At 46.2% G+C, this 27068-nt stretch overlaps 1 protein-coding gene across 1 annotated transcript in view; it reads right to left on the bottom strand.

Moving 5' to 3' along the window:
* Positions 1-20553: 20553 nt before the first annotated feature.
* SLC6A5 (solute carrier family 6 member 5) overlaps positions 20554-27068 on the bottom strand; it is a 55478-nt gene continuing 48963 nt past the window's right edge. The window contains exons 15-16 of the mRNA XM_047823241.1: positions 22925-23092; positions 20554-20709 (exon numbers count right to left, since the gene is read on the bottom strand). Of these exons, the coding sequence (XP_047679197.1) occupies positions 20554-20709; positions 22925-23092 (324 nt within the window). The remainder of the gene's footprint in view (positions 20710-22924; positions 23093-27068) is intronic.

Here is a 27068-nt window from a genome sequence, read left to right as displayed (position 1 = left end):
CACCATCACAGAGGCACTTGAGGCCTGGCTCTATGATTCAGAACCTCCACCCTAACCTCCCAAGACACCTGCTATGGCTGGTCTTAGCCTTGCCCAGGGAATACTCAGGCCCCAAACCCACTCAGCACACCATCAGCACCCTGGGCCTAAGCTCCCAAGCAAATCCTCCTGGACCTGGCTCACTTCAATCTAATCCAGCTCATTGTCCATGATGACAGCTGCTTTCTCCTCATCAACACAGTGGAAATAGACGCTGTGTTGAGATGCTCCAAGACCTCGTTTAACTGCAAGATTTCACAACCAGTTGATCGGATTTGGACCCCTGGACTCCTACAAAGATGCTTAATACCCCAAAAGCAATATCTTTGAAGAATAGGCTCTATGCCTGTTCTAAGTCAGGCAAATACTGCACATAATTATTGCAGGTTGGGGGCTCTGTTCACAGTTTTATGATTTCATAGTTAATGAATAGCCCGGGAGGTACTTCAAAAAGAAAAGCTCTCCTTTCCAGCAGGTGGCAGCAAAAGGCAGCAAAAGGGGCCCCAGGGGCTCCCTGCCCATCCCCTCCACCAGGGCCCTGGTGACCAAAACAAACTACAAAAGAGAGTTTTGTATTATTCACACATCCAAGCCACTAGAGAAAAGCCACGGACATAATATCTTATCACCCTTATTACTGCAGTCTTCTAAATGTTCATTATCAATTATCAACGATGTACCTGAAAATCCCAGAATTATTTTTCACCTAGAAATAACAAGAACTGGAAAACAGCACCTCCTATCTTGACTCCATTTAACTCTCTAAAACAAGTGCCCTGAACAATGAGCAATTTAAGCAGCTTCCTGTGACACCTATCATTAGATCTTTTCATATGTAACTGCTACTGCAAGGCAGTGCTGCTTTAATTAAAATGTGCCTGATATCATCTATTCATTTCCATTAAAAGGCGGTGATATCTGAGAAGCTCACTAAGTGAACCACATGTTTATTTCATCTTGGACTGTTAACAGCCCAGACAACAATTGCCCCACTTGACAAATAAACTTTCCAAGCGGCTGTTCAGATCCTGATAAACTAATCACGAGCCAGGCTCTGCTGCCATAGAGGATGGATGATGGTTCCTGGGCAAATCAAAGAGGCTGTCCCCAGAAAACTGCTGATCATGCCCCTTCAAGACACAAGAAATTGTAAGTGAAACACTTGAGATATAATTCCACCCCCCCCCCCATCCTGATTCTTCTGATAATTTTTGCAGAAGAACTATATGGCCTCTGGTGTTTAAGTGCCAAGTGGCACAGAAAACCCAAGCTCCCTAAGCAACTGCCACAACCAATAGGGCAGATCCTACCATGCTTTCCTGCCTGGGTACAGGCTGTGTCCTCTGCCTGGTATGCTTTCCCCAGTCTGCCCTCCTGGAAAACTCCTTAAAGCCTTCCAAGACAACTCTCAAATGTCACCCACCTCCCGATTAAAGCCTTCCCAGACCACCAACCACCCCTTCTCAAAATTCAAGCCTACCATTCCTCCTCTGTATTTCTTTCATTGAGACTTCTTATACTTCTCTCTCTCCTAACTCCCATCAATCTGTAGAATAAAAATGTTTTCCAGTTTCTACCTAGATTCTCAGCTAAGCTTTAAGTTCCTGGAAGTCAAGGACCAAGTTGTTTCCTCTTTGCATACACAAGGAATCCTGGCACCCAGCAAGGTGCTCCACTATTTGAACGAACAAATGAATGAATGAATGAATCTTCCTACAACAGAATTATTACAAGATTTAAAAGAGGTTGGTGTGTGGGGAAGGGGAAAAGGCTGTGTTCTTAAAAGTACCCACTAACAATGCACCCCAGAGACACAGTCACTCATTCTGGGATGGAAGCACTTTCTGCGGACTTTTCAAAAGATTAATGAGAACAAAGGATTTAGGCATACGATAATGATGTGCACTTGAGGATGTGAAATGACCGATAAGCTGCCCCCTCCCCCATCTAGTTTCTCTCTCTCCCTCCGTTCCTCGGTAAAATGCCCACCAGCACCAGATTGCCGCGCACAGGACTGGTAGCCCATGTTCTGCACTAGCCTCGCCCGTCCTGATCTTCCGGGGGCGCATTTCTTCTAATGTGCTCTTGGTTTTAAAAGACTAGTTCATCCCGATGTACCCATACCCAAGAAGCAACTATTCTCGGCTAGACTGAGCCTTGGCGTCTCTGCAGCCTCGGGAAGCTCAGGTGAAGATACGAAAGGGATGGGGATTCCTTTTGTCCCTGGAGAGTCCACACCCCTCGCTCTTCCATTAAGCAAAGGGAAAGCTGCTACCCCGCTGGGGAAATGGAAAAGGTCCGCAGGAAGCTCCTAGACGCCCAACTTTGTATCCTCAGGCGGGCTAACTGCCAAAGAGGGGCGCCTGGGGCGCAAACGGAGGGAACTTTTGGGCCAACCAAAGCCGAGCTCCCCTCCCCAGCCCTTTTCCAATAAACTTGCCACCCGGCCTGGGAAGGAGGCTTATGGCTCTAGAGAAGGGAAATGCGAGCGGCAAAAGAAGGAAAGATAAAGGGAGTAGTGACTACACGCCGGTTCTGGGTGCAAAGTCGACAGCGCGTACTCACGCTGGCTAGCCCGGGAATAAAAATTCGCCACGCTCCCGCCCCCACCCCCCGCATCTGAGAGCCGTATTTTTGCCCATAAAGTGCCTACTCCACCCACCCCACCCCCATCTTCCCACCTCTACCATGAGACCCGTGGAGAAGACGACTGAGAACGGGTCTCCAAACCCCTTGAGATATAAGGGCTGGGGCAAGTGGGAGCGGATGGAAGGAGATGCGCTTGGGAGTCCTCACAACTGCGTCTCTGGAGGCAGAACCAAGTGGGGACTTCGGAAATTATGCCAGTTATCCTAGTCCTCCCTCCACAATCCAAAACCGCAATTACAGCAAGGAAAAACTGGTTTGGAGCTTGAGAAAATCTCCCTGGATTGTCTCCACGGTTCCAATTCACCCGAATTATTATTCGTCCAGCCCTTGAGGGCAGGGTGGAGGGGAAGAGAATGTTCCTGGAGTTCCCCTGGGGAGAGTCAGCAGGGAACGAGGCGAGACCGCGGAATCCCGGGGTTCGCCCGCAGCCCTCACCCCGCACCCTGCCCTCCCCGGCCGCGGCCGCGCCCGCCCGAGGGCCGGAAGCGCTCTCTCTGCGGGTGCGACTCCCACGGTTGTCCCTTTCCAACCCAGCCCGGCACTGGGAGAGAGGTTTTCACCGCACCTTTCAAGTTCGGGGGTGTAGGGTTTGCGGGCGGGACTTGCTGTGGGTTTCGACCCGGAAGCCGGTTACTAGCAGCAGGAGGGTGCGCCGGTTCGGCCGCGCCCCTCACTCCAGCGTCCGCGAGGCCGAGTCTCCAAGAAAGGGGGCACTCATGGGGACATCTTCCAGCCCGTGAGTCCCTCTTCTCACCCTTTTATCTGCTGCAGGGCAGAGAGATCCGAGGGACCCATCCACGCCTCGCCCCCTTCCCGGACCAACGCGGAGCTCGTCTCCAGGTCTCCCGACGCCGGTGCCGGCTCTGGGCACAGCGGCGCGGCTCCCCCCCTTCCCCGGGATGCCTCCGACCGCCCAGCCGTGCTTACCTGTCCTGGCGGTGCACACGCAGAACCACACAACTAAAATCACATCCCTCGGCATCGCTCCCGAGGGTCCCCGCCTAACGGGGCGCGCGGAATTCAGGAGGAAACAAATGCGCCTCGATCCCGAGGCGCGCCGGGCACGAAGCTGCCAAACTTGCTAGCGGGCAGCGGGGGAGGTGGTTCGGCAGCGCTGGGTGCTGCGCTAGGGGATCGCGCCCGGGAAGGCGGCCCCGGCCGCCCCGCCTCCAGCCCGCCCCCCACCGCGGGCGGTGGCAACACCGGGCTCGGGCCCCGGCCCCCGCTGCGGCTGCGCCCGCCTCCGAGCAGGGGCGGGAGCGCGGGGCTCCGCTACTCCGGCAGGTTGCGCTCGGCGCGGGGATCGGGTTCTCCTGCTTCGCCCGCGGAGCTGCGAGGCCCCGGGCTGCCGGCGCGGAAGCCGCTACTACCAGAAGCACCGGAACTGGAGTCCCGGGACGCGCGGCAGAAAGGGAGACGCTGAAGGCGCAAGGCGCCCCCTCGGCTTCACGCGCTCCAGCTCAGCAGCGCTGGCCTTGCTGCTGTCGCCGTCTCTGCTTCGCCGCCGCTGTGGGGGCTGCCGAAGTTGCCACAGTGCATCCCGGCCGAGACCAAGAGCAGCCGCGCCCTCACGGGTGGATTTTTTTCCCTGCGGGGGAACCCTGACCCCCGCTGCGCCACAGAGCGCGCCCAGCCCCTCCCCGGAAAACAATTACTCGGGATTTGCTTCGGCAACTGTGTGGGGGTGGGGAGGGGCGAGTGGACTGAGGGGGCTGGCGGCGGAGTCTGTGCTCACACCTGTGCCTTGTCCGCACTCTCCGGTGGCCTCGGTCACTGGGTACACGCTTTAGGGGTGCGAGGGGAGGGTGCTGAGGCAGGGGGTGCAGAAGGGTCCCCACGCTGGAGTGAGCTACAGTGGGGGCTTGGGGAGTCTGTTTGCAAACCTTCCGGTTCTACAGGGCAAATGCTGCCACATAGGGGAAATTCCTAACCATTTTTTTCTTGGTGACTTTCTTGATGGTTCTGTCAAAAGCCCTACTCTCCTTTCATAGTTATATTTTGGCCTGTCCTGCAGTTCCTCTGGGGCCCTCCCCCCACCCCAAAGCTATTCCCTGGGGAGCAAAGTTAGACTTTGTTGTGGGTAAGTCCACCTCCCACTATGTGACCCCCTTTCCGGACCCTGGGCCTTCCCTATAAAGATGTCCCACCCAGGTTTTGTCGCACTTCTCTATCCCGGGATGTTATTTATAACTAGGATGCGGAGTGGTGAAATCAGAGATGACAGAACCTCTGATTTAGACCAAATGCGCCCCGCAGGATTTAAAGCTCCTCGGCTCGCTCACACTGAGCTCCCGTGAGCCCACCCACCCCTTGAACATTTACAGGCTCAGGGGAGGAAAGAAACTTCTTTGCACAGCCCTCCCTCATTTCCTGGAAACCAGTTCCAACGTTTCAAAAGTCTCTTCACTGATAAAGATCTGCCCTTCTCACTTCTGCCACCTCCTTCACTTTCCATATTTCTAACCCCTACATAAGTATGACCCCAGGAGACCCCCACTGAAGGTCACCCAATTGGCAGCCCTGCTTAGAAGAGAGAAGCTTCTATCTACATGTTCCTACGATCTCTGCCCTATTTTTCTGGATATTTCTGTATGCCAGTCAATTGGCCCTTTACAGTGTGGTCCCTGGGCAGATGAAAAAGAAAGTGAACAAACAGGTAAATTCGAACCCCTGATGGCTGAGGAGGAAGAAGGGAAGTCAACAAAGAAGTGTATTGTGCTCTCTAGTAGTGGAGCTGAAAGATTAAGAGGTAAACTGATGTCAAAGCTAAACTGATTCTCCAGCTCTTCTGGGATTCAACTCAAGCCCACAGGGGATCTGTCTGCCTTGACCTGGTGTTTTCATTACAGAGTCGGGACTTTTTCCTCCAACCTGGAGCAAGTTGCATTTAAAACTAGCATTAAAATCACACATCTTGTAGAATATAGGATTCCTCAAGTTTAGGTGGGCTTTGTGAATGAGAATACCCATAAACCATGTTGTATTGTGAGAGCCAGGCCCCGACTCCTCTGGATTGTTTACACCTCAACAGGAACAGCCTTTGGTAGGTTTGAACTGTTGTTTCAAAGACCTTTTTACTGATCTCAGAAATCCCAGGATCCCTGGAAGTCACAGTGACCCCAGCAAAGGGAAAAGGTGGTCTGGGTAAGACCTTTAGAGCTCTCTATCTTGAAGTCTCGGTAATTAGTTGGTCCTGTGGGATGGGGCTTTTAGCGTGTTCCATTAAAAAATAAAGCAAGACATATGTTCTGTCAAAGCTTCGCAGCATCACATCCATTAACAGTAACAAGAGTTCATCTCAACAAGGTCATAAATCTTCCTTGATAACTAAGTATTTCGATCTCCTCCTATAAGTGCATTTCTTGAGTGGGGGTTCTGAACGTATAGACCTGTCTGGCTAAGGTAACTTTCACAGAATACACCCAGCAGATATCTATAGTGGCAAGGAAGGGACCACATGGCTGTGTATGTTCTTGTTGTTGGGATATGGCAACGGGACCTGTGCTCAATACTGTCAGTACATGGATGATTCTCAAATGTGTATCCCCAGCCCCAGTCTCTCCTTGGAACCCCAGGCTTATATAGCCAACTACCATAAGGTGTCTTCAATGTAATATGACCACGTCATCAAAATCAAAAACATTTGTGCTTCAGAGGACACCATAGGAATTGAAATGACAACCCCCAGAAACAGGGGAGAAAGTTGCAAGTTATATATCTGATTGAGACTTGGAACTATTCAGAAACTATTACAAATAGACAAATAACCCAGTCTGAAATTAGGCAAGGGATCTGAATAGATGTTCCTCCAAAGAAGATATACAAAAAGCCAATAAACACATGAAAAGATGCTCAACATCATTAGCCATCTGGGAAATGCAGATCAAAACTACAATGAGCTATCCACTTCACAGCCACTAGGCCAGCTAAAATCAAAGAGACGGATGATAAGTGTTGACAAAGAAGAGGAGAAATTAGAACGCTTGTATACTACTGGTGGGAATGTAAAATGGTTCTTCGGATAGTTAAAGTTACTATATGATCCAGCAATTGTACTCCTAGGTACATACACAAGAGAAATGAAAACATGTGCCGACACACTAAGTTATACACATATGTTCTTAGGAGCATTATTCACAATAGCCAAAAGGTGGAAACAACCCAGTGTCCATCAACCAATGAATGGATGCATAAAATAGGATATATATCTATGCCAGGGAATATTATTTAGCAATAAAGAGAAATGAAATACTGATGCTCACTAAAACACAGATGAATCTTGAAAACCCACTAAGTGGAAGAAGCTGGTAACAAAGGACCACACATCTTATTCCATTTATGTGAAATGTCTGGAGTCAGCAAATCCCCAGGGACAGAAAGCATAGTGGTTGCCTAGGGCTGAAGGAAAGGGGAAGGAAGGATTAGCAGGTGACAGCTAAAGAGCACAAGATTTATTGGGGGGGGGGGGGTGGGTAATGAAAATGTTCTAAAGTTGATTGTAGTGGTGGGTGAAAAAATCAGATATTCATAATACACTAAAAGCCACTGAACTCTATGCTCTAAATAGGTTCATTCTACAATAGGTAAATTGTATGCCAGTAAAGCTGTTTTTAAAAAACTTCTTTAATGACCATGGGGGAAAAATTATAATATGGCCAAATAAGGACTTTGGATTTTCCCTCCTCCCAAATTTGCTTCCTGCTACCTTCTGAGGAGAGAGTACCAGCATTCATTCACCAGGTGCTCCCACCAAAAAACCTGGGGTCATCTTTGACTTGCTTTCCCTATACTCCCACATCCAAGCCATCAAGCCCTTGTCACTATACTTTAAAGAAAAACCCCAAATCAACCACTTCTCACCACCCCTGACTACTCCCACCTTGCTCCAGTACATCATTGTTCCTTCCCTGGCCTGGTGCTATCAGTTTCCCATCATTCCCTCTGCCTCTTCTCTTTCCCCTTACAATTCGGTCAAACCCCCACCCCCCAGCAGTCATAGTCTGCTTTTTTTTTTTTAATATTTATTTATTTTGGGGCGAGTGTGAGTGGGGGAGGGGCAGAGAGAGGGGGACAGAGGATCCTAAGTGGACTCTGCTTTAAGCTGACGACAGTGAGCCCAATGTGGGGCTCGAAGTCACAAACCACGAGATCATGACCAGAGCCCATGTCAGACACTCAATTGACCAAGCCATCCCGGCACCCCCATAGTCTGCTTTTTAAACCATGTGTCAGGTCCCATTCCCTTGCAAAAATTCCCACTGCACTTTTCCACAATATCTTGAAAACATTCAAACATCTTACCAGGCCTCTGCCCACCCTCCCAACTATCTCTCTCCCCCATCTCCCCCTAGCTCAATCCGCATCAGCTTTCTTGCTATTCCTCAAACATTCCAAGTGCACACCCTCCTCACGGACTGCTCCCACTACCTGGAACATCATTTCCATAAATCTTTGTGTGGCTCTCTTTTTACATGACTCCAGTCTCCACTTGAATGTCAGATCCTTGGGAGGCCCCGCCCAAGGAAGCTTCCCACTTCACCCAGGTCTCTCTGCCTCCTTACCCTGCTTTTTTTTTTTTTTTTTGTAGTGCTCATTATTATCTAAAGTAATGATTTAGTCATTGACTTATTTCTTGCGTCTCCCCAATATAAAGCAAGCTCCAAAGGAGTAGGATTTTTGCCTTTCTTGTTCACCAATAAATCTCTCCACCTAGAACAATACCTAGCACATTTTAGGAGCTCGATGAATGTTTGTTGAATGACTCAGTGGATGCCCTCTCAGGAAGCTGCATGGAGAACACACATTTCTCATTGGCCGTCACCAAGGCAACAGACTACCTCATCCCACTGGCCCCCAGAGCTGCTCCATTGCTGACTCTTTTGGGGGCAGCAGATTCCACAGAGGGCAAGCAGGAAGGACTCTTTTTAATATCCAAAGTAAATCCATAAGCTAGAGGCAGACCCAAGACTGAGAAACTTCCTATCTCATTTACTGCCCTTGTCCCCTCCCCCAAGCCCCTCTCCTTTGTCCAAACAGCTTTTCAACTACCTTCGCATTTATGGACCCATAACAAGCTTCCTTATAAAACTGGAGAAAATCAGAGGTATAGTGCTGTTACAGATTAGATCACATCCCCCAAAAGGGTATTTGAAATCCTAAAACCCCCGATACCTGTGAACGTGACCTTGTTTGGAAATTGTGTTTTTGCAGATGTAATTAAGTTACGATGAGGTCATCAGTGTGGGCCTTAATTTGCTATGGCCTTATAAGAAGTGGAAAATGCCATGTGAAGGAAGAGACACATAGGGACTCTGAAACACTGTGGGACAAAGGAGGCAAACAATAGAATGCTGGAGCTGGAAGCCAGGGAGTGCCTGCAGCCAGCAGAAGGCAGGGAGGCAAGGAAGGATCCTCTCCCAGAAGCTTTGGTGTGTATGTGGGGGGCGGGGGGGGGGCGGATGCCAACACCTCGATTTCAGACTTCGAAGCTCCAGAACTATGAGAGTCTAAGTTTCTGTTGTGTTGAGCTTGTTCTGTGTTCAGTTTGAATTGCTATGACATGGCTGCCCTAGAAACTAATACGAGGGGCGCCCAGGTGGCTCATTCAGTTGGGTGGCCGACTTCGGCTCAGGTCATGATCTTGCAGTCTGTGAGTTCCAGCCCCGCATGGGGCTCCGTGCTGACAGCTTGGAGCCTGGAGCCTGCTTTGAATTCTGTGTCTCCCTCTCTCTGCCCCTTCCCCATTCACCCTCTGTCTCTGTCTGTCTTTCAAAAATGAATAAATGTTTAAAAAAAAATTTTTTTAAAGAAATGAGTACGCGTGCCAATGTGGTGGCAGAGCCTAGGAAAATGCAAAACCCCCCAGTCTCCTTCACAAACGTAGCAGCCCCAGTGCTCACTATGCAACCCTAACCTTTTTGTGGGCATTTTCATTTCCTGAAACACACATGCAATCATAAAGAGAGGTTGAATGAGTACATCCATGCACATACTTCTGTTTCGATATAAATCTACGAATTCTACAGTCACTTCCAGTGACTACATTCAGACTTAACTGACATCCAAATTAGAGGGACTTCTATTTTGCTAAGTTAACTATTGTCCTTCAGCCTTGCAGCCACAAACACTTTTTAGAACAAAGCTAGATGTAGATGTGCAGGAAGACAGAGAAATCTTGAGAGAGACAGATAGATAAAGGCACCTTATAATTCTCTAGATGAAACCCTCCTAATCTATAACACCAATAATCTTGGATGTGTTTCAAATGTGTGATGACACGAACCAAGGTATGCACAGCCCCAGGTTTTGTTAACTGTTGTACAAGCACATGTTGTCCATTCCTATAGACCAGGGAAAAGCAGACAGTTTACCCTCAAACAGGATGGTTTCCCCCTAGAGGCAGACCTTGCCTGAACCCTGCCCAGTATGAAAATGGCTCCATTTATTACATGTAACTCTGGGTGGGTCACTGCTCTAATTGCTTTCCCTGGATTTACTCCTCAGAACAATCCAGTTAGGTAAGTGGGATGATTATACCCATTTCACAGGTGTGGAAACTGAGCCATTTGCCACATAAGTGGCTTAGCCATGCTTCAAACCCAAGCAGTATGCTTGCAGAATCTGTCCCCTGAACTGTTACGCTATACTTCGTCTCCTGGGATGACACCCGTGAATTTGGTCTCCTTGTTGAGGCCTGTGGGAAATGAATCAATAGCAGCTCTGTTCCCTGCATAAGTTTTGACCAGTCGATAAAATAGAAGAGTTAGCAGGAAGCAGAGCCTGACTTTCATGACTACAGAGACAATGCTGGAAGAGCATAGCCTACCGTGGAACTCCAGATGGACTGACCATCTGCCCTCTCTCTAGGCTGGACCTTGGCATGGCCATCTGCTCCCGCTGCTATGGATAAAGCGAGAGAGTAGAAGAGAACCCATTGAGAAATGACCAGTGGCTCCTGCTCATCCTCTATAAGGAGTAGGAAGAACAGGGAGTGGAATAAAAGGCAAAAAGGGTTGAGGACCATTTCTCACCATGGAGACGAAAAGTGGGGGGAAGAGATGACGCCCCTTGATCAACTTTCAAACTTGCCTCCATGAAGGTTCCTTCTACCATCCAGTGTCGCTGGGCTGCCCACAAAATCGTGTACCCAGTCTTCTTCTCCGGGCCTTAAAATGATACTTTATTCCGAGGAGAAGTCCCATGTGCTCAACACTGCAAGAAAGTTAGGAGGAAGGCATCCTGTGATACATGCTCATATGGAATTAGGAGAGATGGAGAAGTCCTCACTAAATTATGGCTGCCACCAGCAGGCCTGATGACCTAGAGCAATGAATATCCACTGAAGGAATTTCGGGCCATGGGATGGCAGAGTGAGAGACTTTTGAACCAGGAGAGCCTGCTCTGGCTACTTTAGGTGACAACCTAGCACATCAATTCGGGACACTGGCTCTGCCAGCAACACGAAATGGAAATTGTCCTCTCCGATGCTTTTTAGACTGCTGGCCAGAGTCACAGGCCACAACAATTCTCCTTGCCAACAAAGTAACATTAAACTCTCCCACATGTCCCGGTGGCCCCCTGGGACTCTTTCTAGTCATCCTAGTTTATTTTATGACCAGTATCAGTAAGGATTCCATCTGGCTTCGTATGACAGAACAACTCCCAAATGGTAATAACTTCAATAAGAGATGTTTGATGCTCTCTAAGGTAAAAGAATTCTAGACCTGGGTAATCCAGGTTTCATCTGGCGGTTCTATGAAGTCTTCAGGGAGCCAGGCTCCTTCCAGATCTCTGCTCCATCATCCCTAGATGTCGTTCTTATCCCTGTGATTCAATATAGCTGCTGTCACTCCACCCATTACATCCATACTCCAGATAGCAAACATGGAATAAAGAGAAGAGCATACTTCAGTGTCCCACATATCACTTCTACTTATCTTTGCACAGAACCTAGTCATGTGGCCACTCTCCATATATCTGTTAGCTCTCACTGCATACCAACCAACCACAAAGTTGCAATGGCATACAACACTAAGTATTTATTCTCACGTATCTACAGGCTGGCTAGGGATCAGCTCATCTGGGCTGGTCCCAGCCAGGCACGTTTGCTTCAGGCCACAGTGGCTGAGCTGATTGAATTCTCACAGCAGTTCTGTGTGGCAGTTGAGTGGCTCTGTCCCACCTGCCTTTCAATTGCCTTGGACCAGTGGGCTAGCCAGGACATGCTTTTCTCATGGCACAAAGGGTCACAAACGTGCAAGTGGCAATAGGCCAGGTCTCCCAAGGCCTACATTCAAAACTGGCACACTGTCACTACTGTTTGCATGCTATTTAATTCAAGGAGCAAGAAAGACAATCTGCTTACAATGAGGACATGGCCCAGATGTGATTCGGGGTTGGGTAGAGAAGTGAGACAGTAGCCAATCTACTGTACCTGGCTACAAGGGGACTGGGAAATGTCACATTTGGCTGAGCGACAAGCCTAAAGTTGAAGAAGTTGCTAGAAATCCAGAGAAATTCAGTCTCCACCAGTCTCTCTCGCATTCTACCAACTTTGCAAAATACCAATGCTGGCTTAATGCAAGTTCATCTTACCCCCACCTCAAGACACAGGGTGTATAGAGTTGGGAAACACTCCCAAGAAGGTAAGGGCAGGGAGGGAGTGCACATCAAGACTATCGTGGGCTTGTGATTAGCGGTGCTCTCCACTTTTGAGCAGAGTGAGTTTTTTGTTTGATATGGTCTATGTCAAAGCTCTCAGCCAAAGGTCAAATTCATGCTACCTCAGAAGGTAGGGCCCAAAGCTCTCTCTTTGCACCTGTTCACAACACCAGCGTGGGATGGACGTGGCAGGTAAGTCATGCAAATGAGTATCCCTCATAAATAACCACAGAATCCCTCAGCCTCCACCAGCTGAGAGGATAAGGTGTGGGGAAACAAGTAGCGAGATAAAAATATCCAGGCTGTCCTGGGCCACCTGAGCCACCTGCCCTGGACTCCAGACTTCGCCAAGATCCAGCAACCAACATGGCAACCCTCAGCAGGGCAAGATTCTCCAGGACCATTCTCCAGCCCCACCACCATGTCTGTTCCTATTGGTTCATGCCATTTCCATGCTGATTGCTCTTTTAAATGTAGCCTCTGGTGGCCCCAGTCATGTAAGTCAGGAAGGAGGTTACCTGCTAAAGACCCCCTATATTTCTAGAGTTATGACCTGGTTGGTGTCTCGGAGTTCACATGTGACATTTTTGAAAAGGCTGGTTTCTTGCAAAATCATACCAGTGCCCTTGCCTCAAGTTTGTCCCCACTCTAATCCATCCTTGACACAGAGACCAGATCAATATTCCAAATGCACAAATCTAACAGTAAATACCCAACATTCATCTACAGTGTTAAATTTTCACACACAAACTTCGGTGGACTCCTCAGAGCAACTGTGTGAGATGAGTATAAATGTTGCAGTTTTACAAGTGAGAGAACGGAGACATTATGAATAAGGAAAAGGAGCTGGCACTCGATTCCAAGACAATGCTTTGTCCCTGGCATCAGAGCTGCCTCTGCCAGGAAATCTCTCTCCGCTATTCAACAACCTTCCATGGCTCCCAGGGGCCTGTCAGACAGCATCTGGACTCTTTGTGTTGGCATTGAAGGACCTTGACTGTCAAAGCATACACTGCATTTTCAGCCTTCGTTCCCACTTCCCACACACATACACTGTACTCCCAGTTTCATCCATCACTCTCTTGAAATGGTCTGTCTTATGCCCATGCCATCACTTACGTGCTTTCATCCACCCGGAGAGCTCATCTTAATACCCTCCTCACGAACAACATCCTCTCCAGGTCCCCATCTCATGAAATCTTGCCTGATCCTCTCAGCCAGAAGGAATTTCTTCCTCCATACTCCCTTGATATGTTCTTATCCTAAATCCTTTCATGGCACTTGGTACTTTCCACTATATATTATGGCAACATGTATGCCCATCTTTAAAGCCCCACTCACTCCGAGTAAACTGGAGGGAAGGATCTAGTCTTACTCATGTTTTCCTTGCACATTGTTACACAGAGCTCTGTTCCTTTGTACAGAGCCAATACTCAATATTTGCTCATTCCATTAAAAAACCGCATTACTGAGTATCTACTATGTGTCACAAACTCTTAGGTCCTGGAAACATAAATAATTAAGACCCTCGGTAGAGTGTAAAAGTAAATGAATGAATGAATGAATGGATCAATGAATAACAAAAATGTGAGTCCGTTTCAGTGTGGATCCACACTATATACTAGTCATTATTTTCTCCTAATCCTACAAGTGTCTGGGGAAGTTTCCCAGAAAACAGGAATGGGGCTGAGCTAAATGACTCACAATATCACAATTCTCATAAAATTACAGTAAAACACAAGAAATGACTATCCCAAACCACACATAGTCTCTGTTTCACACACTAGAATGTGTAAATCAGAGAAGTAAACCCAATCTTTGTAAAGTTCAAGTATCTTAGAAGTAAACTGGAGGAGTTTCCTGTTGTAAAGAGCCCCCAGGGCGAATCTTCTAGGCAGTGACTACTCATCCCACATGGATCTCTTTGTAAATCCAGTTCCCACAAACAGGCGTTTGTAGAACTTGTGTATCACAGAGACTGCAACGAATGGCCTTGGAACTCCTTGCAACTGTGGATTCTAAATCTCTGGTTCCAGGAGAGACATCTAGAGAGAAGGAGGAAGGAAGCATCAGCAAAAGCAGAGGGGTATCAAAGGAACGAGCTCAGTGAGAAGAGAGTTGCAAAGTCCAGGAGACAAATAGCTGTGAAACAAATGGCAACAATAAGATAGATTGGTCGGAGGAAGACAGAAGAGTTGTAAGAGCAAATGCCATATTAGCTCCTTCCAGGCAGAGCCCTGCAACACTCTGCAGCCCACAGTCAATCTGTCCTGCCATAGATGCATGAGCTCTGTGCTTCCCACATCTTGTCATTGTCCCCATTTAGGGAAAGACTATTTAAAAGGGGGTATACGAACACATCAGAGCATTTCCAAGTAAAATTCTAGGGTTTCGGGGATCTTTTGAAATGTTCCAAAGAAATACCACAAGGTCACAGTTCAGAGTGGTAACAGGGACAGGTGAAATAAACTTGAACATGAGTTGGTAATTATTGAAACTGAATGACAGGGACATGGGAGTTCATTATTCCACATCCTCACTTTTGCATATGCTTGAGAATTTTCAAAACAAAATGTCAAAAGAAAACACAACTGAGCAATGGGGTTTCGAGAAAGAAATCTAAGATGACAAGCCAGCACCAGACTCTGATCTCACCAGGCACTCTTCATCTCTCAAGACAAGGTCTTACACTGAATTTGGGACTTGCCACCTGGTCTGCCTGCTGAAGTGCATGGTTATGGACAAGCCTGAGTGTGTGGGTCAATCTCATTACACAGGACGGACAAGCATGCTCTTGGCAGGTTTTGAGTCAGCTTGTAAGGCCATTTCTTTTCCCCCTACAGGTGGCCCAGCACCCCCCCCACCCCCACCCCCCCTGCCCTGGAGCCTGCCAACACAGAAGCTAAGGATAGATCAAGCTTCTGGGGTGGCAGGATCAGATAGGAATGCCCAGCCACCAGTCTCTGCACATGACCCAGGAACTCAGGGCCCATCTCTGGGCAGGGAACATGGGGGCTCCACCCTCTTAAAAGGGGAGAATGGAATTCATTGATTTAACAGGAATAGTCTTTACACTGGGCTCTGAGTTCCTTGAGATCTGGGGCTGTTCTATTTCATATTCTGTTTTGCCTGGGGTCTAACTCAATGCAGAAGCTACGTAAATGTTTGCTGAGTTGAAATACAGTTGAAGACCGACAAAGTGGTCATTCAAATACACCCAAGGATTTAACTCGCCCCGTCCCTGTGTTCAGATGCACTCAGATTCTCTCGCTCCCTCCCTCTCCTTCCCTATGAGGGATAATTAATAATTCAGCAAACAATAGTGTGTTCTGATGATTAAGAATATAACAATTTAATTGATATTTGTTTCTGCAGCGGCACAATATCTCATTTTCCCGGGAGGGCAGTTTTCCATTTCTGTTCCAGCTTTCTCCCAATAAAACAGATCAATCCTGGGGATACCTGAAGGCCATTTGTTAAGAAAGAAAAAATGTGGGTAATGGGTTTGAAATAAACACAATACTATTATCATCATGTTTTAAACACTGACATTTATTTAGGGTTTGTGAACTCATACATTATTAAGATAAATTCTAATTTATATTAGTATATAATAGGCAAATATATAATACAATAAATTGCATTTGTAGACATAAATACAAAATTTGAGGTAGGGCCTCAAGAATAATGACTTTTTAAATGAATAATGCACAGTATATAATATGTACTCTGTAAGATATATATATGATGCATCATTTGTAACATAATATATTTTCTTCATGTACAGTTAATGAAAAAATATAAGGACCTGATTAGGGAACACATCTTTATTCATAGGCAACAGTACCACATACGATGCCTGCACTTAGGACATTAGCCAAGTACACAATTTCAGAATAAACCTATTCCATGATAGGTCCATAATAAAGTGCAAAAAAAAAAAAAAAAAGACAAAACAGTTCCTAGTCAATTACTAAGTATCATCCTAACAATAAAATACACCTATAAGGCAAAGGGTTACCTGAAGATGTATTTAATCCATGGCAGGCAAATCAAACCTCTGCTCTCAGAGATGATTCATGCCCAATCTGAAAACACTTTCTCTTTGGCTGCAGGCTGCTCAGAGGTGATCCAAGCCAAGACCACAATTCAAAATTACTTGGCCTTTCTGTACAGTTGAAGCAAACTCTGGGAATGATAGGGAGCTTTGCTTTTAGAAATCCCAGGGACACTTTGTGGAGAAATTACTATCGAGATTAAACTCACCCAAGCCTTTGCTCCCAGCCTGGAAATTTCGTGCATGACACCCACCCAGTGTGAAACAGAGGAAATGTTCCTTTGCTGGCCTTGGCTTTCAGTGCCTGCAGGACAACCTGCCATACAGCATGCTCCCACTGGAGGCAGCTGCCTCAAAGACGACTGTCACAAACCCAAATCCAGGTATGGCAGCAGCAGTGTGATGTTGCCATCAAGCACACATTAAGCAACCGTTATTGTGCAAGTCTCTGGGAAGAGGACGATGACTGATGGCCAAGGGATCAAAGAGGAAAGAAAAATTCAAATTTTAGGCATGGGAAGACCATGCTGACAGGTGAAGGTTGTCAGGCAGCACTGAGGCACATGTAGATAACAAAATAAGGACTTAGTTAAGGAAAACTCAACTCTAATGCAATATTAGCGTAAAGACAACCCAAGTCTTAGCCATTTAAAGATCATTGTATTAAATTATTTTTAAAGTGCTGCTCACTGAAGTACAAGTTACATTTCTTACACATTAAAAACACATGGGAAATTTCAAAGACGTTGAGGTCGAGATTTTGCACTGACCACAACTTTCATGCAACAAATGAATATAAAAGAAACAAACAAAATAAAACCAGACTGGACACATCTGTACATGACAAACACACAGCCCTAAAGAGACTAAAAGTTACTAATACGCAAGACAAATATTTGCATAAGAAGCCACAACACCAACAGTTAAGAAATATACATTTTTTTTTTCTCCTTTAAGGATATTACAAGGTTACTGCTTTTAACATATGGCTTTTGTTTTTCTCTGAATGGATTTCTGGCATTTGTCGGTGTTAGGAAATTATCTCACAAGTGGAAAATACCTCACCATTCTGCCCAGTAAAAACCAACGAAAATTTTTCCTCAGCAACTTGGTTTTTAACTCAGTTTGAAGGGGAATGTTCAAGGAGCCGTTTTTGACAATGCCCTTCATTTTCTTCTTACTCATTCATTTTTTTCTCATCCAATTGACTGTGGAAGAAAACACATAGCATGGAAACATCCACCTGGTTAGCATCCCAGCCAAGTGTGTGTGTGTTGGGGGGGGGGGGGGGGGAGGGATGTGGCAAAGGTTGATACATGATAATGAATCAGCTTGGATGCTGAACACCTGTCTGCCAGGGAAAGCCTCAAAGTTGAACATGGCTAGAGAAATGGGTAAAAACAGAGTTTACAAAGTCACCGTTTCCAGATAAGTTCGGAACCTTTCACCTTTCAGCAAATTTTACATGAAAATTGGCAATTGTAGGGAAAAGGAAAAACACTCTGGCTGTTCAGGGAACGGCTACTGGGTCTCAGCCTGGACAAATCTCGACAAACACAAATGTAGCTGCCTCCAACTGTAACATTCCCAGCAGAATGTAGCTAGCAAGGAGGCCCCTGCCCTCACAAGTCAACTTGCAGTTTAAGTTCATATGAGACAAACCTGGCAGCAGCCGTCGGGTACCCCCCCCCCTTCTTTTAATCACGACAGCAATAATCAGCAGAAATGGGGTTGGCATCCAGCATCGGACTCCAGTTTTAGCCAAGAGTCGAGAGAGGGAAGCCAAAATTATTTGCCCTGACACAAACACACCAGTCCCGTGAGAGAATGCTAATTGATTTCAGCTCTTTTCTTCAGGCTTCAAATTGGAAAAGCTAGAGATAATTTCCAAACCTAAGTTTTTCCTCCCTGCCTCTCCACCTCCACCAGTTATCACCTGGAGACGCTAATTTTCGGTACCACTATGTGAAATCTGCTACAGTAAGGGGGGCTCTCATCAATATGGCTTTCTTGGGGAGACCAGTGTTCATGGCAGACAAGTCACCAGGGGAAACACGGGGGCATTTGAGGCGCAGCTCAGGTTCCTAACACTGTGTCTAGGGGAAGCTCAGTTTAGTCTCTGTGATAGATTCTAGTAAGTTCTAGCTTTGGGAAATAGGCAGAAAAGGAGAACAAAGAGGGGGAGAACAAACAGACACTGCAGACAAAAGAGATGAAAACCTACAGTTCAAAACCCATCTCTGTTTCCTTTTCTCCCATCCAAGTACTAACCAGGCCCAACCCTGCTTAGCTTCCGAGATCAGACGAGATCGGGCGCGTTCAGGGTGGTATGGCCGTAGACTCTGTTTCCTTTTCTAAAGTTTCCACAGGCAGTTCTCAAAAACGGGAAAATCACGTCAGTGTTGGCAAATGACAATGATATTTGCCCTAGAAAAAGAAGAGCTCGGTAAAATGAGTTGAGACCTCTTTTTAAACCAATGAAGTCATTTAAAGCAAAAACATGTTACATTAAGGTCTTTTGTTAGGGTTCACTGCTGTTGAACGGGATGAAAATGTCACATCAATATACAAGATTTAAACTGAAAACTTTGCCTGAGACCCTGTAACGTGACGACAAACAAGTAAGAAAGTGATTGAGATGGTATCCCCTAAAGAAAACAATTTTAGGTTCAGATATTATTACTGTAAGGAAAAAAAAAATCCGGACTACACTATTCTAAACTCACCATCTCTACAGTGATTCTTAAGATATTTATAAGGACAGAAATCACCACTACGCATACAGACTACATGAACACATATCACATTTAAAAATCTCATATATGCATGTTCAGGATACAAGAAGATAATAAAGGTCACGGCTTCGCCAATCTCTGCAGACATATGATTCGCTCTCATTAGAGCACAGTTAAGAGTATTGTGAATTGGGAAGTCTTAAAATTGAATCGGCTAAATGTAGTCTTAAAAGCTATAGTCTTAATTGGCTCACTTGCTACTTACCTAAGCTGTATTTACCAGAAATTTCTGTAAATACAGTGACCTAAAATGTACTACCAGCACATGGACTATCATGGTTGCTTTCAACTAAACTCTCAGTTTCTTTGATTTCTCTATGACCACAGTTGGCATTTACTGTGAATGAAAAAGAGTAAAAATTGAGAAGTGTTCTGTCTTGTAGGAGGTTATGTCTTATATATAGAAAATATATAGACACAAACGGGTAAGTCTTGTTTTCCCCGAGGTTGGAAGACCAGGGATCTACAGCTCATAGAAAGACATTTTGAGAAGAAACATGGGATTGTGACACTGAACCACGGCGTTAAATGTCATGTAGAAACTAGAATGGAGCTCTGCTATGACCATACAGAGGCAAATTACAGGATGGCTCCTTGTGCACAGGCAGAGGAAATGATGAAGAGAATTCACAAATATAGTTACTTCAGAAAAAAGAAAAAGCAGAAGACAAGTGAAGGAAGAAAACTCTCCACTGAGATTCGCAGTGTGCAGAGACAAGTCTCTGAGTTCTTGGCACACTTGAGACAGTTGGCCCAAATGAAGGAAAACAGATCCCCAATTGTAAATGGAAATCTACAATTGGACACCCCAGCGGTGTCCGCATCCACTGGTTTGTCTTATCCTAAACCATTTTCAGACCCCTGCCGACCATCTAAATATGCCCTCCTAAACTTCCTGCATCTGAATGAAATCACTACATTGCTCAGCTCAGCAACACTATGGAGCCCAAACAACAGTCTTGTAATTCTGCCATTTTATATAAGCCTCCGTGGCACCACCAAGGACAACACACAGCGGATACCCCTGCCCGACCAGGTCTCGCGTACCTACTCGTGACTTCACCGGAAAGTGCCCACTCACCTAGTTGATCCACTCCTGCCGGGTAAAGCCTGAGCTTCCAACCCCTCTGGAAACTGACGCCATGGACACAGGCAAAGCGCCTCAAGTGGTCTGTCTAGCTCCTCACTACAGCATGCGACACCGTGTCCTACTTTTCTATATAACCATTCTCATGCATGGACATGAACCAAGACGTGAGGAGAGAGAAGAAAATGGGAAGAAAGCCGGGGAAAACCTTAGGGGAGGCAGAGAGGAAAAACAGGATCAAGTCTGGGCCATCCCATGCCATTGGACTAGCACTGGGTACCCAGTTCCAAATCCTTCACTGGCAGTTTGAGTCCCAGGGAAGAGGTTCCCAAAGGGTCGATCATGTTCTTGTAACGCTCCCCACGGTGCTGAGCTAAGAATGGGCCCCAGTCCGGCTGTGGCGAGCACACCAACTTCAGCCTCTGCAAAGAAGCCAAAGACACACAGGGTCACAGAAGTAACATGCCATCCCTCCCCTAGGCACCTCCCATCTATCCCCAAACTGCTTGACACCACTTTTGCCAGAACCTTCCTTAAGCCAAGAGGTCCCCGGGCAAGAGAAGCGGTTAGGAAGATAGCCCTCTTAATTAACGAGGTCAAGGGACGTTAAAGAGGAGACGTAGTTTACTTCCCTTGAAGTTATTTACATCGCCCTGCGAGCAATATAACAATTGCTCAGAGTTTGCCTTGCACAAGATTAACAGAGGATAAAGGGCCCAGATTTTAATTATACATTTTTTCCTTCCAAATGAAGAGAATTCGCAAGCTTCTCTCTCCACTGCCAGACACAGTCTGTAAAAGACATGCGCTCAGTTACTTTTGTTTCATAGTCCCAACAGTAGGTTGTTACATCAAAATAATTGGATTTTGTTTAGCATATTTCCCCAAAGTATATAAATGGCCGGGAAAAAAAAACACAACCCCAAAAACACACTGCCAAGAGTGAGCAAAGATTTTAATTATCTGTTGACAAAAAATATATGCTCCTGACTCGGTTCAGCAGTGTAGGCGAGCCAGAAATAATGGGACTGTCTCTGATCCTTCAACTGAACTTTTTACAGAAAACATAATTTGATGGGAAAATTTTCTAGAAAAAAGTTAAGAAAACATATTTCAGACTCCATAAGGGGGAACAATTATATGTTTATTACCTATTAAAGTGAAGCTATTTCTTATAGCTGTTAGTTTAATCTCCCCTTAATCATCAGTTTGCAACCTTTGTGTCCCAAATCAACCATAATAAATTTATAGAACCAACTCATCAGTTTAGGGAATTTCGGCCTAAGACAAAAGTAGCAGAGGCTACACTAGCTTCTGTTCAAAGGGAATGAGATTTCTGGGTCAGTTGGTGGGAGGTTCATCTGGGGCAAGAGGGAGACAGCCCTGGGGGTAAAGGGGCCCACAGTAATTTACCTCAAGGGGACAGCAGACAATTTCCTGAGGATGCAAACTGGAATACCGCTTCAGTAAGGAGACTCCTACATTCCCTTTGTCAACTCTGTCTCCATTTTCAGTCCATTGAAAATAAAAGCCACCCCCTCTGTGGGATGTTCCGGAGACCTCTCTTCCTCTTCTCAATCTGACCAAGAGCCAAGCCCATACATACCTGTTCTTCGCTGCCCTCTATTGGCAGGTGTTTCTTTGCCTTGGTCTATCCCAAGGCCTCTGAAACTTGAGTGTGCATCAGAATCACCTGGTGGGCTGGTTAAACTACAGACTGGGGGGGTGGGTGGGGTGGGGGTGGGGGTGGGGGGTGGTTCCCGTTCCCCACCTCTGGTTCAGTGGAGCCAGCTGGAGCCTGCTCATTTGCATTTCCAACAAGCTCCCAGGTGGTGCTGATGCTGCCGGTCCCAGGGCCAAACCCTGAGGAGCACCGGTCTGGTCCAAAAGGTCCAACCTCTGGATTTTCAAGACAGAGGCAGTGCTGATCTATCCCTAGCACGCCTGAAACAGCGACTTCTCATAAGTAACAAAAGCCTGACCACACTTCACTGGTGGCTGAACAAGTGGCAATGCGTTCCCAGACACCCTGGAGTCAGGGTGGGGATTTTTTTTTTCTTTAGAAATGAAGGAAGTATCCATCAAGGGATTAACAAGGACAGGTCTCACCTCACACCAGCCATGCCCCGGACCTCTCATTACATTGTATGGGGATGGTGACATGTTCATGAGCTTGGACCCCTCAGCCATTCTAATACCAGTCCAACAGGAAGGGGTAGTGATTTAAAACGTAATGGGAATAGATGTTTGGAGGGAGAAGACTTGGACAGAGATGCACATCAGGAAAGCGGGAATCTGACGTGTGGTTAAAAACCAAATATCAGATGTAAACTGTGGGTAAGGGGAGGGGGGGAGGGGAACTCCAGGAAAGAGGAGACATGATCGCTTATTCCCCAGAGCTGCCAGGGCACTGAGGAAGAGCATAACAGCTTGGCCTGCGGATCGGCTAAGTCTCTCCATTAGAGGAATAATACATAATAAAAACGGGTTTAATAGAAACGTCGGCAACTGTGATCACTTAATCACCAAGTCTCCCTGGAGAATAAGTTTACCGAATCTGTTGTTTTTTAATGCACGGAGCTCTGAGAGCTTCTCCCCGGGGAGGGGATGGCAGGGAAAAGGAGCTGATGGAATTACCTCAATAAATCTGCCAGGGGCCAGATGCATTTTTATCACAAACATAATTGGAATCCAGATAACCGAACAGGCGAGCATCAGCCATCCGAGCACCATGGACCAGTTAGGGTAGCGATAAGAGCCATAGGTCATGGGCTCCCACTGGTAAAAGCTGAAGCAAAGGATAAACTAGGAAGAAAAGAGAAACACATGTGTTAGGCTGGTGATGCGAAGTGTTCATTCCTAAGAGCCAGGTATTGAGCCCCTGCCATCAGTTTGCTGCTTTCCTATCTATGATCCCATGTTATATCCAGACCAACCCTGAAAGAGGTATTATTAATAATCCATTTTCCAAATGAAGAAACTGAATTTCAGGAGGAAGATGACACACACTTGGCCAGCTGCATTTGCCATCTCCCAGAACTGAGCAATGTGTATGGGTACACACACACACAAGCTGTGAAGACACTGTAAGGGCCATACATCAAGGGGACTGATGCGTGGAGTTGGGCGTATTTAAAGGGTTGTCTGTACTTTCTATAGTGGATAATCAAGCTTTTGTTGTGAGAAAGAATCCATTCAATGTATGTATTTAAAAAACATTTTTTTAATGTTTCTTTAGTTTTGAGAGACAGAGAAACAGAACCTGAGTGGGGGAGGAGCAGAGAATGAGGGAGACACAGAATCTGAAGCAGGCTCCAGGCTCTGAGCTGTCAGCACAGAGCCCCACACGGGGCTTGAACCCACGAACCGTGAGATCATGACCTGAGCCGAAGTCGGATGCTTAACCAACTGAGCCACCCAGGTGCCCCTAAATGTATGTATTTTAATATTTTTAGAAATGAGTTGATGGGGTGCCTGTGTGGCTCAGTCGTTTAAGTGTCCTACTTCGGCTCAGGTCATGATCTCATGTTCTGTGGGTTCAAGGCCCTCGTCAGGCTCTGTGCTGACAGCCCACTCATGCTCTCTCTCTCTCTCCCTCAATTTCTCTCAAAAATGAATAAACATTAAAAAATAAAAACAAAAATAAATAAATAAATGGGTTGAATCTACCTTGACTTCTCCTTGAATGGGGAATGGCCCGTATCCAGGCGCTGCCTTTAAAGCTGGCAGAGTGAGGCCAGGAGTGGTTGGCAAGCAGTGGCTGAGCCTGAAGCTGAGTCCTATAATAAACCATGGGGCACAGAGTGGGTGCACGGCGCACTCTCAACCGACTCAAGATGAACGGGCCGTGTCATCCAACAGTGGGCCAAGAGCCAAGAGGCCAGCAGGCTGATCTCGGTTCCACTGCTAGCTAGAGGAGGGACCCTCATGTCTCAGACTTCTCTGCTACAAAATGGATATATTTCACACTGCGTACACAACACACAGGGGCTTTCTGGGAACAATGGTCTGATATTTACTCAAAAGTCCCCTCTCAATTTGAAGAGAGGTGATGAGTCATTTTCTGCCCATTATCTGCATCACTGCACACTTCGGCAGGAGCAATGAGCACCCTCTGAAAGCAAGTTTAGAGCAACTGAGAAGGAACAAGGGAACACCCATGGGAACAAGGGAACACAAAGAGAGGCACTGGAAAAGACAGAACAGGGGTTCTAACTGTTCTTGCCATACCTTTGGGGAGCACTGACCTGAGAAACTATGTTCTTGCCCATGTTCATAGCGGCAATATAGTAGCAGCCGAGAATAATGTACCTAATAATGATGACATAAGTCCTGCCTTCCCCCCACCACCACCCTGCCGCCCCGCACATCTCATTCTATCTTAAGCAGTAAAATAATGGCCCAGAAATGATTGGAGGGAATTATGTCAGCAAAGATGATATATGGAAGTGTTTTAGAAAAGCATGAAGCACTATACAAATGTAAGGCATATCTATATTATTGCTGCAAAGCCCAGGCTGCTGGGCCAAGTGATTATTTCAATGCAACAATAATTCAATGTATTGATCTGAAGCAACATGAGCCTGAAGACGGCTGTTGAAAACGCTGCTCCTACGGAAAGAGATGCCTTACTCTAGGCCCCTTTTTAAACATTTGCCCCTAGAGTTATAAACTTTATTAACCAGTCTATTGGAAGTATGGCCTAATGTAATTATGGTAAGTTACTCCATTTCATTTACTATATAAATAGCAATACATCTGCTTATGTGTGCACATAATTCAGTAACGTGATCTGACTATGTATACAATAATTGCATGGGGAATATTTATAGCTCTATAAATCCAAGAAGGCACATATAAAAATGATCAATTTCATTTCAGAGGTTTCTAAGTAATTTAAACCCATAATCTCAGTTCATTCCAGCATACCACAAATACTCGCTTTACAGAAGGGCAAGTGGCAAAAAATAAGTGTTGGGCTTGGTCCTTTGGTACCCATTTCCAGTTGCACAAATTCCACATCAAACTTATGTGCGCACACCTGTTCTTGCCATAAATTTCCCTCTGCCAAGCCAACTTTGATAAAACCCTGCCTCAGACAAGCCTGGCCATGAGAGATAATAATTTAACCACTGAGTCAGGCCCACCCTGACATTTTGCTGATGGCAGCCAAGGAAGGAGAGAGGTACATCAGTTGACGATGGATTTGACCACTTCTACTTGTCCATGGCTCCCAAACACAGAAGGGGAATCTGGATCAGGAGCTTTTCTGGGATCTCTACAGGTTTCTGATGGGAGTTTCATAATTGAAATCAAGAAAGCACAGCATGTTGAGAAACTTTCTCAAAAAACACAGCAAGTCCGTGCAATTTCTTTTCCCTGACTCTCTGCTCACAGAGATTAGAATTATTTTAATTCCAAACTGGCCAAACTCCACTTGGAAGTGAAAGCACTGAGTTTCTAGAAATGTATTAGAGTGTGGGCTTGAGGCCTAGAAGCCCTGGATTCAAGTCTCAGCTCTGCCTCCTGAAAGCTTTGTGGCCTTGGTCAAGCTCCTTAGCCTCCCCTGGCCTCAGCTCACATAACTGTAAAATGGGGGGAAGAATCACCCACTAAGCAGACTGGTCGGAAGCTTTAGGGGCAAAGTGCCTTCCTCCAAACAGACCTCCACAAATGGTGGTGCCGGTTCTTATGTTTATGTGATACGTTTCTGCAAAATATAATAAAATTCTCTGAAGCTTAATCTCTTCCAAGACAGGAAGGAAAGTCAGGTCTTGATTTCACCCAAGAATAAATCATATGTGGTGGTGACTGGGGGAAATAGTGAAGCTCAGGAGAGCCAGAGAATGCCCCCAGGCAGGAGAGTTTCAAAGTCTCCCCCCACCCCCCACCAATTAGGTAAATCTGAGCTCTTCATATACATTTCAGTCTTAAACTCAAGAAACTGGAAAATCCATTTTGATTCTTTTCACCCCTCGTGCCCCAGATCTAGTGGGACTTTTCTTCAACGTTTATTTATTTTTGGGACAGAGAGAGACAGAGCATGAACGGGGGAGGGGCAGAGAGAGAGGGAGACACAGAATCGGAAACAGGCTCCAGGCTCTGGGCCATCAGCCCAGAGCCTGACGAGGGGCTCGAACTCACGGACCGCGAGATCGTGACCTGGCTGAAGTCGGACGCTTAACCGACTGTGCCACCCAGGCGCCCCTTAGATCTAGTGGGACTTTTCTGACAAATTATCGCCTCTAAAATGTGAGCATTGATGTGGGTTTCTCAGTATGGTGTTCATGTCAGTGCAGAGGGAGATAAATGCTGAATGGTTTTTCTGTCTAAACTTATGTCTTTTCAGAAATCAGTTGAGGTGTTTTGATTAAAATTCACTCTGTGACAGTTAAAAAAAAAAAAAAAAAAAGAGGGGCGCCTGGGTGGCTCAGTCGGTTAAGCGTCCGACTTCAGCTCAGGTCATGATCTCAGGGTCCGGTCCGTGAGTTCAAGCCCCGCATCGGGCTGTGTGCTGACCGCTCAGAGCCTGGAGCCTGTTTCGGATTCTGTGTCTCCCTCTCTCTGACCCTCCCCCGTTCATGCTCTGTCTCTCTCTGTCTCAAAAATAAATAAATGTTAAAAAAAATTTTTTTTAATAAATAAAAAATTTTAAAAAAAGGAAATACATATTTTCTTTACAATTTTACTTCATCCTGTCTTGTTTTCCTTTAGATAACCTGGTGCTGAAGTTAAACAACGGTCTTAATCTGGTTTCCAGTGCCACCTGCCGGCTGCAACC

The sequence above is a fragment of the Prionailurus viverrinus genome, chromosome D1, assembly GCF_022837055.1.
Source record: "Prionailurus viverrinus isolate Anna chromosome D1, UM_Priviv_1.0, whole genome shotgun sequence".
Classification (NCBI taxonomy): domain Eukaryota; kingdom Metazoa; phylum Chordata; class Mammalia; order Carnivora; family Felidae; genus Prionailurus; species Prionailurus viverrinus.
This window is presented reverse-complemented; position numbering and strand designations above follow the sequence as displayed.